The sequence below is a fragment of the Rhincodon typus genome, chromosome 45 (genome assembly GCF_021869965.1).
Source record: "Rhincodon typus isolate 14 chromosome 45, sRhiTyp1.1, whole genome shotgun sequence".
Taxonomy (NCBI): domain Eukaryota; kingdom Metazoa; phylum Chordata; class Chondrichthyes; order Orectolobiformes; family Rhincodontidae; genus Rhincodon; species Rhincodon typus.
In genome coordinates, this window is record NC_063376.1 from 5,793,795 (window position 1) to 5,810,826 (window position 17,032).

Below are 17,032 nucleotides of genomic sequence, written 5' to 3' on the forward strand. Positions count from 1 at the left end.
AGACCCTTCATCAGAAAAGCTTTTCTGATGAAGGGTCGAGGCCCGAAACGTCAGCCTCTCTGCTCCTATGATGCTGCTTGGCCTGCTGTGTTCATCCAGCCCTGCACCTTGTTGTCTCGGATTCTCCAGCATCTGCAGTTCCTACTATCTCTGCTGCAAAGAGAGACATGTTGTCTGAGTTTTTCACCTCGTACGCATCAGGACACTGGCAAGAATGCCAAATTTCAAACACTCGCAACAATTTATACCACAGAAAAAATATCAACGGATGTGAGCATCTGAAATTTTGCATTCTTGCATTTGTTCTGATGAGTGCAAGCTTCAATAATATTTCTTTCTTTTCAGCAGTTGTGAAATTCTAAGTGTGTTGATCAAAACTATGAGAGACTTTGAAACACAATATGGGGAGGGATGTGTATTCTGAGGGGAACCACCAGTCACATGTCTGAGATCACACTGGGCAATCTTCTTCTCAGTGGCAAAACCCGAGGCAGCCGTCAACAACGGAACAACTCTGTGAGATGATTCAGAAAGATGCCCTGACAACGCACTCACCGGCCGAATATCGATGTCACACATCCCTATGCTGGTAGTGACGACGTGACTGACACCCAGCATCGTGTTCCCCGATAGTCCCTGGAAGAACACAAGCAGGCTGTCAAATTCCACAAGCAGGTACAGGCAACATGACATAAGGCGGCAAGGTGGCTTAGTGGTTAGCTCCTGCTGCCTTGCAGCGCCAGGGACCCGGGTTCAATTCCACCCTCAGGCAACTGTCTGGGTGGAGTTTGCACACTCTCCCTGTGCCTGCATGTGTTTCCTCCAGGTGCTCTGGTTTCCTCCCACAGTCCAAAGATGTGCAGGTTAGGTGGATTGGCCATTCTATAGTGTCCTGTGTTGAGTGGGCTAGTTGGATTAGCCATGGGAAATGCAGGGTTACATGGATGGAGTGGATCTGGGTGTGACGCCCTGCAGAGAGTCAGTGCAGACTTGATGAGCTGAATGGCCTCTATCTGCACTGTAGGGATTCGATGATAAGGGACAGGATGAGGATTGGATCCTAAAGGGACTCAATTGCAGAATAAGGGACTCACCCATTTAGGACTGAGGGGAGGAGGGGTTTACTCACTCAGAGGCTGGTGAATCTTAGCAGTTGTCTCATTCAGAGGCTCAGCCATTCAGTATGTTTGAGACAGAGATTGATAGATTTCTAGATATTGAAGATAAGAAAGGAAAGTGCAGGAAAATGGTGATGTACAAGATCTGCCATGATCTTGTTGAATGCTGGAGCAGGCTTGAGGGGCTGAATGGCTTCTTCCTGCTCCTAATCCCCGTGATCCTATGCTGCACTGGACCTTGTCAGGGATGCGGTTTTAATTTGATTTGATTTATTATTGTCACATGTACCTAGATAGAGTGAAAAGTTTTGTTTTGCATGCAGTACAGGCACATAATACCATACGAAGTGTATTAGGGCAATAGAACAGAGCGAGGAATACCATGTTACTGCTGCAGAGAAGATGCACAAAGAGCGAGGTCAACATTTAAATTTAAAATTTGAGAGGTCCATTCAGAAATCCAATAACAGTGGAGGTGAGGCTGTTCTTAAACCTGTTGATACGTGTGTTTAAGCTTTTGTACCTTCTGCATGACAGAAGAGTTTGGAAGAGATTATGACCGGAGTGGGAGGGGTCTTTGATGATGTTGGCTGCCTTCCCGAGGCAGTGGGAAGTGTAGATGGAGTCAATGGCTTGGAGGTTGGCTTGTGTGATGGACTGGACTGTGTTCACAACTTTCTGTAGTTTCTTCCGGTCCTGGGCAGAGCAGTGCTGTACTAGGCCGTGATGCATCCAGACAGAATGCTTTCTATGGTGCAGGAACAAGGATACAGCCATGGCATTCTGGTTGGCCTGCAGTCGGTGAAGCTTAAGAACAGAGAGGTCGCCAAGATGGTGGATAATAAATGGCAGGCCATTTCAGACTGAGAGGAGGAGAAACGTCTTCGCTCAGAGGGTGGTCAATCCAAGAAGGCTGTCATTCAGCATGTTTAAGCCAGGATTTGATTGGTTTCTACATGTTAGAGATATTGAGGGACATGGTCTTGGAGCAGGTCAAAGGCATCATGTTAGGAGATCAGCCATGATCTAGTTGAATGTTGAATTGGGACGTCATGTTGAGGTTGTACAGGAAGCTGGCGAGACCTCTTTTGGAGCACTGTGTACCGTTCTGGTCACACTGCTACAGGAAGGATATTACTAAATTGGAGAGGGTTCAGAAAAGATTTACCTGGATGTTGCCAAGAATGGAAGGTTTCAGTATAAAGACAGGCTGGGACTTTTTTCACTGGAGCCTAGGAAGTTGAGAGGTGACATTAAAGAGGTTTATAAAATTATGAGGGGCATGGATAAGGTTAATAGGTAGTCTTTTCTCTAGGGTGGAGGATTTCAAAACTAGGGGGAATATTTTTAAGGTGAGAGGAGAAAGAGTTATAAAGGACATGGGGGCAACTCTTTTTACACAGAGTAGTTCATGTGTGGAATGAACTGCCAGATGAAGGCATTTGAATAAGTACGTGAGTAGGAAATGTTTGGAGGGATGTGGGCCAAGCACAGGCAGGTGGGACTAGTTTAGTTTGGTATTGTGGTTGGCATGGACTGGTTGGACCGAAGGGTCTGTTTCCGTGCTATATGACTCTGGTGAAGACCTAACTACAATATCACAGTCAGTTTGGGTCACTGTGCTTTAGAAATGATGTGAGGTCCTCAAGAAGAGGTTAAAATCTCCATAAGAGATTTTAAAATATGATTCCAGATTTGAGGGATTTTAGCTACAAGGTTCATTTGGTGAAACTGGGATTATTCTTGGACCAAAGAGGGTTGAGGGGAGATTTGATCCAGGTGTATAAGATTGCAACAGGTTTACATAAAATAAATCATTAGCTTATAGTATTGATGTAACAGATTGCAGGAGATACAGAATTTATACAGCATGCGCAGCATGAAGTTGGTCTGTCATTCTCATGGAAATTCAGTACTCCTCTGTTTTGAATGTAATGAGGTCAGCCGGGTGGATCTCATAGAATCTGAGTTCCCTGATTAGGGCTGTTAGCCTGGTCCAGTCGGGGAGCCCTGGCTGATGAATATAAACAGGAATGTCAGACATTCTGTTCATTCTGAGAGCCAGCTCTAACGGAGCTCGATCAGTGTCAAGGACTCTCTGCGTGTAAATAAAGGGAGGCTTGGTGACAGGATACCGGTCTCTGTGGTGTTATTTCTGAATCGTTAACTGTCTTTTCCAAGTCTGGTGTCATGTGGCTTAGTACTAACGGGTGTAAGATTAAAAGCATCACCTTTGTGGCTCCTTATGACAATCGTTAAAACTCTGAGGTTGTTCATCCACACTTTTTAGAAAGCTAGACCTGTTTGATGGACACCCGATGGAGAAGCGCGGATGCCTTTTTTCCATAATGTGCAGACCACTACCTGGGAGTGGAATTGCTTGCTAGTTTTGACCAGGATGAATTTCTGGATGTCAGCTGTAGTGGAACAGCCTTTGGACATTTGCTATCTCTGTAGCTGAGCTAAGGTGGGGCCCCCGTTCAATACTGTCTGGTGAGGAAGAACTTGCAAAAGTGTTGCACCTTCATCCCACTTGAAACTATCACACAAAAATGCCTCAATTGTGCCTGTCTGACTCAATTATCATACCAATAAATCAGCAATGCAGGAGCTGGTGACTGCCAGTGAACAAGCAGCATCTTAAAATAATTAAAAAAGCAATTAATCTCTAACTGACCTTCAGTAGTGGTTAAGGGCAATTGGACTCTAGGTGACCTCAATATTAGATCTTCAACAGATTGAACCTGAGGCCTCCAATGGACAAGCCACGCAGAGACATACACTTTAATAGCAGAATACTACACAATTACATGGTATACTGCCTCTTAGTCCTCTTGAATCTTTAGAGCTGCCATAAGCAAAGCCAGGGAAAATCTACTTAAAGTAATCATCTGTAGCAATTGCTCAAACCCACTAACAGGTTGGGTTCACAGAAATCATGAAATCCTTACAATGTGGAAGCAGGCCATTCAGACCATCATGTCCACACCACCCCTCCAAACAGCATCCCATCCAGACTCACCCCAATACCCTATCCCTGTAACCCTGCATTTCCCATGGCTAATTCACCTAGCCTGCACACTATGGGCAATTTAGCATGGCCAATCCACCCTAACCTGCATACCTTTTGGACCGTGGAAGGAAACCAGAGCACCCAGAGGAAACCCATGCAGACACAGGGAGAATGTGCAAACTCCACACAGATAGTCGCCCAAGGCTGGAATCGAACCTGGGTCCCTGGCACTGTGAGGCAGCAGTGCTAACCACTGAGCCATGTGCTGCCCCAGGTTCTAGTGTTTCCATCCGTTCACAACAGGACTATGTGCACCGGGATACAAGCAATCTGATTCCCTGCACAAGTTTAACAGACTGGGAGATACCAAGCGCACACAGCCTTAACCCCACACTCATACCTTGACATTGGAGGGATCGAACAGGCCCTCAGGTATCCGTAGCCTCTCAGCTCCATAGTCGCAGTTGTAGCCATTGGGCATCTCATAATGGATGGTAGGCATTTGAGCAGCAACCCTTCAGTGAAGAAAAGACTAGATTTAGGAGGCAACATGATTGCAGAAGGCTGGCTGAGTCCTTGAGAAGTATCATCACACAGGGATAGAAACCATGACACATAATGGTAGGGTCCTAGGGAGTGTTGCTGTACAAAGAGACCTTGAGGATACAGGTTTATAGTTCCTTGAAACTGGAGTTGCAGGTAGACAGGGCGGTGAAGAAGGCGTTTGGTACGCTTGCCTTTATTGGTCAGTGCATTGAGTATAGGAGTTGGGATGTCATGTTGTGGTTCTACAGGAAATTGGTTGGAATAATGCATTCAATTCTGGTCTCCCTGCTGTAGGAAAGTCCTTGTGAAACTTTGAAAAGGTTCAGAAAAGATTTACAAGGAGGTTGCCGGGGCCGGAGGGTTTGAGCTATGGGGAGTGGCTGAATAGTCCGAGGCTATTTTCCCTGGAGCGCTGGAGGCTGAGGAGTGACCTGATAGAGGTTTATAAAATCATAAGGGGCATGGATAGGGTAGACAGCCAAGGTCTTTTTCCCAGGATAGGGGAGACTCATTGTGCGCTGTGACTCAATGGCCTAACACTTCCGCCTCCGAATCAACAGTTCAGGGGTTCGAGTCCCAATCCCGCTGATGGAAATCAACGATCATTCTGATACTTGTAATTTATATGTTCAACCTGATGCTACTATCTTGACAGGGAAAATGTAGAGGAAATTATTGTGGGTGGCATAGTGGTTAGCACTGCTGCCTCACAGCACCAGGGACCCAGGTTTGATTCCAGCCTCGGGCGACTGTCTGCGTGGAGTTTGCACGTTCTCCCCATGTCTGTGTGGGTTTCCTCCGGGTGCTCCGGTTTCCTCCCACAGTCCAAAGATGTGCAGGTTAGGTAGATCGGCCATGCTAAATTGCCTGTAGTGTTCAGGGAGGTGTAGATTAGGTGAGTTATAGGGGGATGGATCTGGGTGGGATGCTCTGAGGTTCGGTGTGGACTTGTTGGGCTGAAGGGCCTGTTTCCACACCGTAGGGATTCTATGATTCTAAAACTAGAGGGCATCGGTTTAAGGTGAGAGGGGAAGAGTTTAAAAGGGACCTAAAGGGCAACTTTTTCACGCAGAGGGTGGTGCGTGTGTGGAATATTCTGCCAGAGGAAGTGGTGGAGCCTGGTATAATGACAACATTTAAAAGGCATCGGGATGAGTATATGAGTAGGAAGGGTTTAGAGGGATATGGGCCAAATGCTGGCAAATGGGACTAGATTAATTTAGGATATCTGGTCAGCATGGATTTGTTGGAACGAAGAGTCTGTTTCCATGCTGTATAAATCTGCAATCAAGGCCCATCTCCTAGGCCTGTCTCATACACCCGCCCATGCTACTTGGCCTTTTTCCTAGGTCTGATGCTAGGCCAGCCAGACTCGCATTTTGTTTTTCAGGCGTGTCTCCCAACCCAGGCTCATCTTGACGTACTGTTTCCTAGGCCTGACTCCCAATCCATCTCCTGGGTAAAACCTGTTTCCCAGGTCTCCAGCCCATCTCCATTTCCTAGGCTTGACTCCAAAGCGCATCTGCAGGACCTGCCTCGAAGACCTGAGTCCTAGGCCTGTCTCCAACCTGTCTTTACCTCATCTCCTAAGGCTGTATCATGCACCATTGTCAGACTACTCCCCCAGATTCCCAACTCTTAAATGATCTCCTCATATGAAAGCAGTACCTTGGTTAAAGCACAAAGCTAAATCAATTCCAATCATTACTAAATTAACAAACTCAAGGTACACTTGCTTGACTCATTTCACTCAGGCCTGTCCTCCAGGCCCATTTTGTAGATATCTTTCCCATATCCGTTTCTTATTGTACACACACCTAGTCCTATCAAGCCTAGTCCAAATCTGTCTCCTTAGCCCATTCTCCCACTCTGCTTCCTAGGCCTATCCCATATCTATCTGCTTCCCATGACTATCTTCCAGTCCCACTTCTATATGGCTCTGTTCCTCAGGACTGCCCTATCTCCCAGGAATGCCCCTTCCCTAAGTATTGCCCCTCCTTCAGCTTATCTCCACCCATCTGAAGCATCAACAGAGTTTAGTTCGACATACTTGCCCAAGATGCTTACACTGATCTCTTCGACAAGAGTCAATCAGACTGGAAAAATGAATTATAGAATATAGAACTGTACAGCACAGGAATGGGCCCTTCAGCCCATGATGTTGTGCCAAACCTGATGTCAAATTAACTTAATTCCTTTTGCCTGCCCTTGATCCATATCCCTCCATTCCTTGCATATTCATCTGCTTATCTAAAAGTCTCTTAAATGCCCCTATTGTATGATAGAAACACCTCTACTGATGATAGAATTATGGTCTTCTTCACAATACAAATAACAGGAGGCCAATCAGCCCCTCAATCTACTTCTGCCATTCAATTTTTAAAAGAAATATTCTTTTACGGGTTATAGGTGTCACTGGGGTTGGTGACAACATCTGTGGCCCATCCCTAATTGCCCCGTTGAGAAGGTGGTGGTGAGCTGCCACCTTGAACCGTTTCAGTCTGTGTTACATACGGACACCCACACAGTGCCATTAGGGAGGGAATTACAGGATTTTGACCCAACGACATGGAAGAAACATCGGTATATTTCTGACTCCACGTGCTGTGCGGCTTGGAATTTGTAGCTGGTAATGTTCCCTGGATTTGATTCCTTCTAGATGGTAGCAGTCGTGGGTTTGGAAGGTGCTGTTGGAGAAGCATCTTGTCAATCAATAAGATCTGAAAAAACAGGAACAGGAGTTTGCCATTTAGCCCATCGAGCCTGCTTTACTGTTCAAAGTGACATGGTAAACCCTGTTGCCAATCAGTGGTGGTAGTGGAGGGAGTCAATGCTGAAGGTGGTGGATGGGGTGCCAATCGGGTGGGACTGTCTCCTCCTGGGTGTAAAGCTTCTCGCAGGTTGTTGTTGTAGCAGGACTAGCACCTTATTCCCAACTATGCACCCAAACTGTGTCACCCTGCCTAACAAAAGGGTGGTACTCACTGTTCGTCATATGGTGAGTCAGAAACTTGCAGAACGGAAGCTTGGAAATCCTGGATTACTTCCTGTCCATCCAAAAGAAAAAAGATGATTGTTAAGCATCTCACTCTGTAGCCAAATCAGAAATTTCTCCTCTCTAGCTAAAAGCAGGCAAATTCCTGGTGGGAAATTCCATCATGATATCGTACCCCCTTCAGTTCAGCCTTGACACAGGTGTCTCCCTGCAATGGAAACCCTCTGTCTCACAATGCACAGAAGACAATGGGGAAGAGACAGCATGAAGGAAGTTTCTGCAGTCGGAGCCATCCCCTCTTCCTCTGTGCTACAGTAGGAAGCAATGAAGGCAGGGCTAACCCAGCATGCAATTCAGCCGCGATAGCCATCTTTATTTAACCCTGATGGGCTTCCTCTCCATCGTCTCCAGATAAGTGCTCAGTACGACTCCAAAACAGGACGTAGGTCTCAAGGAGCCCTCCACAACCCCCGCACCCCACATTTCCACCTCCCAGCATCTCTCCTTTGGGTGGGATTCAAGGCCAGATTGAGTGCCAGTGCACTACTCAACCAGGAATGGTCTGGAGCATCCGCGAATCAAAGATCGACACTGAAGAAGGACACTATAGCAGGCTAAGCCCCGGCAGAAAAATCAAGAGATTTTTCTGGCAGAAAGAGATTTTCAAACTTTTACAATTTGTTACTTCTGAAAATACTCATGGACAATGAGGGGCCATTTCATGTGAATCATCCAATTGGATAAACTGAAACTGTTTGTGTTTTTCAATTGGTCGAAAGGAGGTGGGGTGCAGTGAAAATGAATGTTTCAGGCAGCCTTTGGCATGACACGAGAGGCGGGGCTGTTAGGAGCAGGAAGGTCTTGTGAATAAAACCTCCAAAGTTAGATGCCTGACACGATGCCCTACAAACCCCGAGCCCTGCCAAGGCGCTGGTCTGACCTACATTGCACATGTAGTTATGCCAGGATTTGGTGACGTGGGAGATCTTCTCCTTTCTCTTCCAATTCGGCGAGGCACCTTCACGAACAGGCTCCTGCACCAGTTATAAGATGAAACAGAATCAGCCACCATCCCAACATCCGCTGATAGAATCCCTACAGTGTGGAAGCAGGCCATTCGGCCCATTGAGTCCACACTGACCCTCCAAAGAGCATCCCACCTAGATCCAACCCCCCTAATCCTATCCCTGTAACCTTGCATTTCCCATGGCTAACCCACCTGGCCTGCACATCCCTGGACACTTGGGGACAATTTATCATGGCCAACCCACCTAGCCTGCGCATCCCAAGATACTATGGGTAAATTACCATGGCCAATCCATCTGACCTACACGTCTTTGGCCTGTGGGAGGAAACCGGAGCATCCGGAGGAAACCCACGCAGACACAGGGAGAATGTGCAACTCCACACAGACAGTTGTCTGAGGGTGGAATCAAACCCGGGTCCCTGGCGTTGCAAGGCAGCAGTGCTAACCACTGAGTGACCATGACACCCCAACCTCCAATCCTGTGGAATTCTCTGCCATTGAAAGCGATTGAGACCAAAATATTGAATGGTTTGAAGAAGGAGTTAGATATTGTTCTTGAGGCTAAAAGGATCAAAGGGGTATGTGGAGAAACTGGGGAATAAGGTACTGAGTTGAATGATCATATTGAATGGTGGAGCAGGCTTGAAGGGCTGAATGGCCTATTCATGCTCCAACTTTCCATGTTTCTGTGTAACCCTTTACCTCAGGTCACCATTTCTTCAGCCTTATTTTAGGGTATAATCAACCATTATTATGACAATAGCCATATTACTGAGGTAGAGATTCTGTGACACCTTCAATCCGCACCGGAGCAACTGGGGGAAATTTAAGTCAAATTAAATATCCCTCCAAACCTTTCCTATTCATGATCTTATCCAAGCATTTTTTGAATGTTGAAACTGCACCCGCATCCACCACTTCCTCTGGCAGTTCATTTCACACATGACTCACTCTCGGTGTAAAAAATTTGCTGCTCATGTCTCTTTAAAATCTTTTTCCTCTCACCTTAAAAATATGCCCCCGTATCTTGAAATCTAGGAAAAAGACACCTTCCATTCACCTTATCTATGCCCTTCATGCTTTTATAAACCTCTATAACATCACCCCCTAACGTCCTACGCTCCAATGAAAAAAGTCCCAGCCTATCCAACCTCTCCTTATAACTGAAATCCTCCAATCCTGGCAACATCCTGATAAATCTCTTCTGAACCCTCTCCAGCTTACTAATATCCTTCCTATAACAGGGCGACTGGAGTTGCACACAGTACCTCAGAAGGGGCCTCACCAACATCCTGCACAACCTCAACGTAAGTCCCAACTCCTATACTCAATGGTCCGAGCAATGAAGACAAGTGTGCTAAGTGCCTTTTAACCACCCTGTCTGCATGTGATGCAAACTTCAAAGAATTATGTACCTGAATCCCTACAACACTAGCTGAGAATGGCTGAGAAAACCACTCAGTTCAAAGGACTGCTGGCCTTGTCAGCAATATATGTAGGGATGTAAACAAAAAAGAATTCCCAAGATCTTAAGTAAAACTAGAATTGCCTACAGTCCAGTTTGTAACTCAACAGGAGCAGGCCATTCATCCCCTCCAATGTGTCCTGACATTCATTGAGTTTATAGGTGATCTGTGCCTCAACCCATTGCCCCACAATTGCTCCATACCAGTCAATACTATAACAATGTATAACTTTAAACTGAATTTTTGTTTTCTTTTTATGTGTTAAAAAGTGAGATGTGTGGTTTAGTCTCATTTTTGAGTGTTCTTACGGACTTGTACTGAAATGTCTGGAGGTCTGTTTTGTGTCCATGCATTTCATTGAGGTAGGCCCTTGAGGTGAACAGTTCAGTGTAGTAGTTCAGTATTGCTTCCAGAATCAGAGGTCCAATGACAGGGAGAAAGAGAAAAATCTAAAAAAAAAATCACTCAGTGTGGTGTATGCCAGAGAGTGAAACATTTACTGCACACTAAGTTCAGGGAACTTAAGTAATTGTTCTGAATGAAGATAATAGTTTAGTTCGCAGTTTGTTTTAGTCATACTGGGAATAAACATTAGATAAAGGGAAAAATCACCTTGTGACTGCAGAAATTGATTGAAAGGAAACTGGTTACAGCTGTACCAGCATGAGTCTGAGCAGGGAGCCTTTGTGTGAAAATAGCGATATCACTTCACTGATGTTTCAGCGTTTGTGAGGATACTGATGGGGCAAAAGGAATGAATCGTTCGATATAGTTAATATATAGTGTAATATAGTTTGTGTGTTTTTTCTTACTTAATAAATATTTTTACTCTCTGTGTCAAAACTATACTGACAGTCTCTTGTGGATGTGTTCAGCTACTGATTTCCACACTTACATAAAACAAAGTTAGCATTTAAAAGATTTCGCTCTGGGATCTGACTTGTTCAGTGTTAACATCAGCTAGGATCATTAACAATGCCCTTACCAATGAATATCTATCCAACTCAGACTTGAATGATCTAAGTAATACAACCTCCACTCCTGAGTAACACCAGCTTTTTGGAAAACACTCTAGATTTCCATTGCATGTTACATGGATAACTCATCCTCCTGCGTATCTACTATTAATGATCTAACCCCCCACTACTGAAAATCTCAACTCAATCCCCGTCTGTAACGCATTCCGGGCATCTGTTATTCTATATATAAACCTCCTGAACCCCTCAATTCCATTCCAGTCTGTAACTCATGCCTGGGTATCTGTTATTCTATACATAACCCCCCCCCGCCCAAATCCCTTGATTAGATCACTGTTGGTAACTCACTCCAGGCCAATGATTATTCTCTAGTCCGGCTGTTGGCGCTCCCGTGCGTTGCGTACCTTCGAGGCGATTGTGTAAGGCGGAGTGATTTCCATGTTCATTTCCTGAAACAGCTCCCGGCACTGCATCGAGATGAAATCCCCAGCCAGGGGTGACTTGACAATGCCTGGAGGAAACAAAGATGTGAGACCTAATCGGCAGCGGGGGTAGATGACTCAGTGAGTCGGAACTGAGGGGTGGGAAAGAGGTCGAACAATCTGTCTGGGTTCCCAGTGCTGATCAGCAGCCCACAGCCCCTTGCTGAATGAAGCCAATTTACCAGTAATGGCAGCCACAATTCCCACAATCCCCTGTGCTCCTAGAATCCACCATGCAAGGATTTGATGTACAAGTTCCTCTTCAGCCCATCCCGTGAACTGGAATGTAAAGAAATGCACACCTGACGGTCATTGCCAGAAGAAATGGACAAAAATTGGTCACCTTTTCTCCTCACAGCAGATCAACCAACTTTATGCAGCACTAGTCTGACCCCAGTGGCAGGATTGTGCCACACTTTTGAAAGGTTGTGAAGACTTTGGAGAAGTTGCAGAGGAGATTGATAAAACTAGTACCAGGGAGGGAAGGGAATAAAATTATGTAGAGGTCGGAGAAGCTGGGCCTTCCTTCCTTCCAGCACATCAAGTTATGAGGAGATTTGATAGAGCTGAGCAAACTGACAAAAGAACCATGAGATCGGAGAATAGTTCCAGGACAGAAGGAGGTGGTTAGGTCCACTGTGCAAGGGCAGCTCACCTACTGCCACTCCCCTGGCTTCTCTCCAAAGACCCGCATGTTCTTTCTCTCCGGATAATAATCCAGTACTCTCTCTGCCTCCACCCCACTCTCAGGCAGTGCATTCCAGATTGTGACCACTCTGTGTGGCATTGTTCCAGGCTCTTAACAACCCTCTCGCAAGCCGCTCTGTTCGAGATCGACTGTTTGATGCAACTGAACTTCCTCATCACTGCAACCATTCTCATGAATCTTTTCTGCACCTTCTCTATCTTTCTTAAACGTGCACCCAGGTACTGTACTCTGCCTGAGGTCAAACTAGTGTTTTCTGAAAGTTCATCATCAGTCTCATTTTTGTGTGTATATTTATAAAGCCTTGGATTCCTTATGGCTTAGTAAATGCTTTTGACCCATCACCTTCAATTATTTATAACAGGGATGAAACCCAGGTCCCTCTGCTGTTTCACCCCCTTTAGAAGCACACCTTTCAGTTTATATTGCCTCTTCCGGTTCTTCTACCAAGGAAGAAGATGCTGCCCATGTTATGGAGAAAGAGGCAGTAATTCAGGCACTTGAAGGTATTGGATGGGCTGTCTGTACTTAAAGTTGATAAGACTCCACTGGATGAAATTAATAATTCTGTGATTATGAATCACTTTGTCCTTCCCTGCATTAAACTCTGCTGCCGACTTACAATTGCCTTCAAACTGAGCCAAGGCAGTTAACAGTCATTCATGTCGCTGTGTGTCTGGAGTCAGGGGTAGGACTGGGTAGAGGTAGCAGATTTCCCTCCTTAACGGGCATTGAATATGTCTGCACAACTACTGATGGTAGTTTCATGGTCGCAATAAGAACATAAGAACCAGGAGCAGGAGTTGGCCATCTGGCCCCTCGAGACCATAACTGATTTTCCGTTGACTCACCTCCACTTACCCACCCACTCTCCCTAACCCTTAATTCCTTTACTGTTCAAAAATCTATCTATCTCTGCCTTAAAATCATTCAACGAGGTAGCCTCAACAGCTTCACTGAGCAGGAATTCCACAGATTCACAACCTTTTGGGTGAAAAAATTCCTCCTCAGCTCAGTCCTAAATCTGCTCCCCCTTATTTTGAGGCTGTGCCCCCTAGTTCTAGTTTCATCTGCCAGTGGAAACACGTCCCTGCTTCTATCTTATCTGTTCCCATCATAATTTTATATGTTTCTATAAGATCCCCATTCATTCTTCTAAATTCCAAGTCCCACTCTACTCAATCTCTCCTCATAAGCCAACCCTCTCAACTCCGGAATCAACCTGGCACCCTCTCCAGTGCCAGTATATCCTTTCTCAAGTAAGGAGACCAAAACTGTATGCAGTACTCCAGGTATGGCCTCACCAGCTCCCTGTAGAGATGCAGCATAACCTCCCTGTTTTTAAACTCCATCCCTCTAGCAATGAAGGACAATATTCCATTTGCCTTCTTCATTACTTGCTGCATCTGCAAACCAATTTTATGTGATTCATGCACAAGGACCCCAGGTCCCTCCGAGACTAGCTTTCGATTTTAGATTTAGCAATTGAATTTAAATTTTACTGTCTGCCTTGGTGGGATTTGAACTCGTGTCCTCAAACCATTAATTTGCACCTCTAGACTAGTAGTCCAGTGACATTACCACAGTGACACCATTCCACTGACCTGTCTCCTAAAGTCTCTCATTACCGTCCTCACAGTTCAGAATACCTCCTCGTTTTGTGTCGTCTGTAAATTGTGAAATTGTATCTTCATACATTCAAGTCTAGGTCGTCAATATAGGCTATGAAAATCTCAAGGTGAAATTTGGAAATGATTTATTTACATGGCAAGATGTTAGGATTTAGAAATGCCTGATAACATGGTGCCAACAGGTTCAACAGTGACTTGCAACACAGAATTGGACAAATACTAGAATGAAGAAATAAATTGAAGGCGAAAAATAAACTCGAAGAACTGCAGATGTTGGAAATCAGAAACCAAAACAGAAATAGCTGGAAAAACTCAACAGATCTGGCAGCATCTTTGGACTGAAAGCAGAGTTGGCATTTTGGGTCCAGTAACAGTTCTTCAGAATAAATTGCAGGGATATGTGGAAAGGGTGGAGGGGGGAGCAGGGCTAACTGGATTCCTCTTCGAAGGAGCTATTGTATACTCGATGAGCTGAATGGCCTCCTTCAGTACTGAACTATTCTGTGCTTTTATGATTGCAGGATACTCCAGGGAAATAGGTGAGAGTTGGCATTTGGAGAGGCGCTACAGAGGGGCTGGTGGATGGGGGAAGCGGGGGGGGGGGTAGTTGGTGAAGAAAGTGTGTGTTAATATAGCAGGTAGCCAAACAAATGATTTGGGTTGATTGATAAATTAATTGACTGGATAGATAAAACAGGGAAACAATGGTCCTGTGTACAGTGAGACTCTCCCTACTTTTGGGTCAGAAGGCCCAGACAGTCATGGAATGTGTTAGAATATGTGTCAGTGCTTAATACGCTTAATGGTACGGTCCTGGGAAGATTCGCCAAACAAAGAGATCTTGGAGTGCAGGTTCATTGTTCCTTGAAGGTGGAGTCACAGGTAGACAGGATGGTGAAGGCGGCGTATGGTACACTTGCCTTTATTGGTCCAGGAGTTGGCACTGGGAACCTAGACAGATTATTCGCCCTCTTTCCCACCCCTCAGTTCCGACTCACTGAGTCATCTACCCCCGCTGCCGATTAGGTCTCACGTATTGAGTAACCGAGTTGGGATGTCATGTTGCGGCTCTACAGGACATTGCTAAGGCCACTTTTGGGATACTGCATTCAATTCTGGTCTCCTTGCTATAGGAAAGATGTTGTGAAAGTTGAAAGGGTGCAGAAAAGATTTACAAGGATGTTGCCAGGGTTGGAAGGTTTGAGCTACAGGGAAAGGCTGAATAGGCTGGGGCTATTTTCCCTGGAGGGTTGGTGATTGAGGGGTGACCTTATAGATGTTTATAAAATCATGAGGCATGGATAAGTGAATAGCCAAGGCCTTTATCCCAGGGTAGGGGAGTCCAAAACTAGAGGGTATAGGTTTAAGGTGAGAGGGGAAAGATTTAAAGGGACCTAATTTCTGTTTTTCACACAGAGGGTGGTGCATGTATAGAATGAGCTTCCAGAGGAAGTGGTGGAGGCTGGTACAATTACAACATTTAAAAGGCATCTGGATGGGTACATGAATAGGAAGCGTTTAGAGGGATATGGGCCAAATGCTGGCAAATGGGACCAAATTAATTTAGGATATCTGGTTGGGATGGATGAGTTGGAGCGATGAGTCTGTTTCCGTGCTGTACAACTCTATAACATATCCAAACAGGTTGACTAAAAAAAGAAACAAAAACTGAAAGAACTGTGGATGCTCTAAATCAGGAACAAAAACAGAAGTTGCTGGAAAAGCTCAGCAGGTCTGGCAAAATCTGTGAAGTAAAAAAACAGAGCTAACGTTTCGGGTCTATGGAAGGAGTTCTAAGACTGAGTAGTTAACAAACTCTCTCTACATTGGAAAAAAAAGACTGGATTACTGACTAGCTTGGATCTGAATGGACACCGCTCATGGAACCTGTACCCAAGCCAGAGGGGGCACCCATAGGTGAGGCGCAGCTAGGAGGCGAGAAACACAGAAAGGGGGGACGATTACTGAGTAGAACCCGTCCACATTGAGAACAGAAAGGCTCCTACCTTGCTGCAGGACGTAGCCGTCGTGCACAGGAATGGCGGTGGTGTGGGTCGCGCCACTGTCGAGAACGAGGCCTGTGGACCGCCCGTTGGCGAAGCTGTCGCGGTGGGAGAGGGGACAGTTAAGGAGAGATTGCGGAATGCACACCAAAACGGTGAGGCCAGTTGTAGGTGCGCAATGGAGAAAGACACTTGCGTTTACGATTCATCCCGAAGCATTCCACACGTGGGATGTTCAAACCATCCCTCCACAGTCTGAGGTGGATGTTAGAAAACCCCGTGGCCACAAATTCTCCACCCAGTGTCCTTCGGCCAGTATTTATCCCTCAAAGATCACCAGTGAAAACAGGTTATGCTTTTATGGCGTGTGCTGTTTGGTGGGATCTTGCTGTGCGTGTCTTAGCTATTCCCTATGTTACTACAATGGGCACGCACTTCAGTGCCGACTAGGCAACTTTCAAATGCTTCAAGGGAATTAAAGAAGACTTGCATTTCTGTAGCACCTTTTACAGCTTCCCAAAGTGAGATAGTTAAGTGTGGTATCTGATGTAAAGCAGGAAAGGCAATAGCCAACCTGCACTATGACACAAACAGCATCAGGTCAATCCATTTTAATGATGTTAGTTGAAGAATAAACTGGGAGATTTCCCCTACTCTGCTTCCAGTAGTGGCCCAGGATCTGAAGTCTACCTGAGAAAACAGTCAGGGCATCAGTTTAATATCTCTGCAAAAGACATCATCTTCAACTGTATTAGTACCTGCCTATTTGCTGGTCTCGGAGACATTGATAGGTGCCTCATGTCTCATTAATCTTTGAAGTAAGAATGAGCCCTTTACAGGAATAAACATCTGCGATTAAGACTAAAATGTGGAAAATTCTACTTGAGCATGGGTCCCGAGGGATCAGAAAAAGGTCAGTTTTTCTTTGCCTGTTGGGGAACACGGGAACATATCACTCAGTCCAGCTCATGCTGTGGTCAGCAGCACACAGGATCATGTTCCAGACGGGGATACGCGGTTAGGATCGTGTTCCAGACCGGGGAGCACTGTCAGGATCGTGTTCCAGAC

General features: G+C 45.6%; 1 protein-coding gene across 2 annotated transcripts in view; it reads right to left on the bottom strand.

The window, feature by feature from the left end:
• LOC109938228 (actin-like protein 6B) overlaps positions 1–17,032 on the bottom strand; it is a 53,961-nt gene that overhangs the window by 6,255 nt on the left and 30,674 nt on the right. For both annotated transcript variants that reach the window (XM_048619978.1, XM_048619980.1), the window contains exons 6-11: positions 15,968–16,062; positions 11,547–11,653; positions 8,617–8,706; positions 7,663–7,724; positions 4,532–4,646; positions 556–636 (exon numbers count right to left, since the gene is read on the bottom strand). In XM_048619978.1, the coding sequence (XP_048475935.1) occupies positions 556–636; positions 4,532–4,646; positions 7,663–7,724; positions 8,617–8,706; positions 11,547–11,653; positions 15,968–16,062 (550 nt within the window). The remainder of the gene's footprint in view (positions 1–555; positions 637–4,531; positions 4,647–7,662; positions 7,725–8,616; positions 8,707–11,546; positions 11,654–15,967; positions 16,063–17,032) is intronic.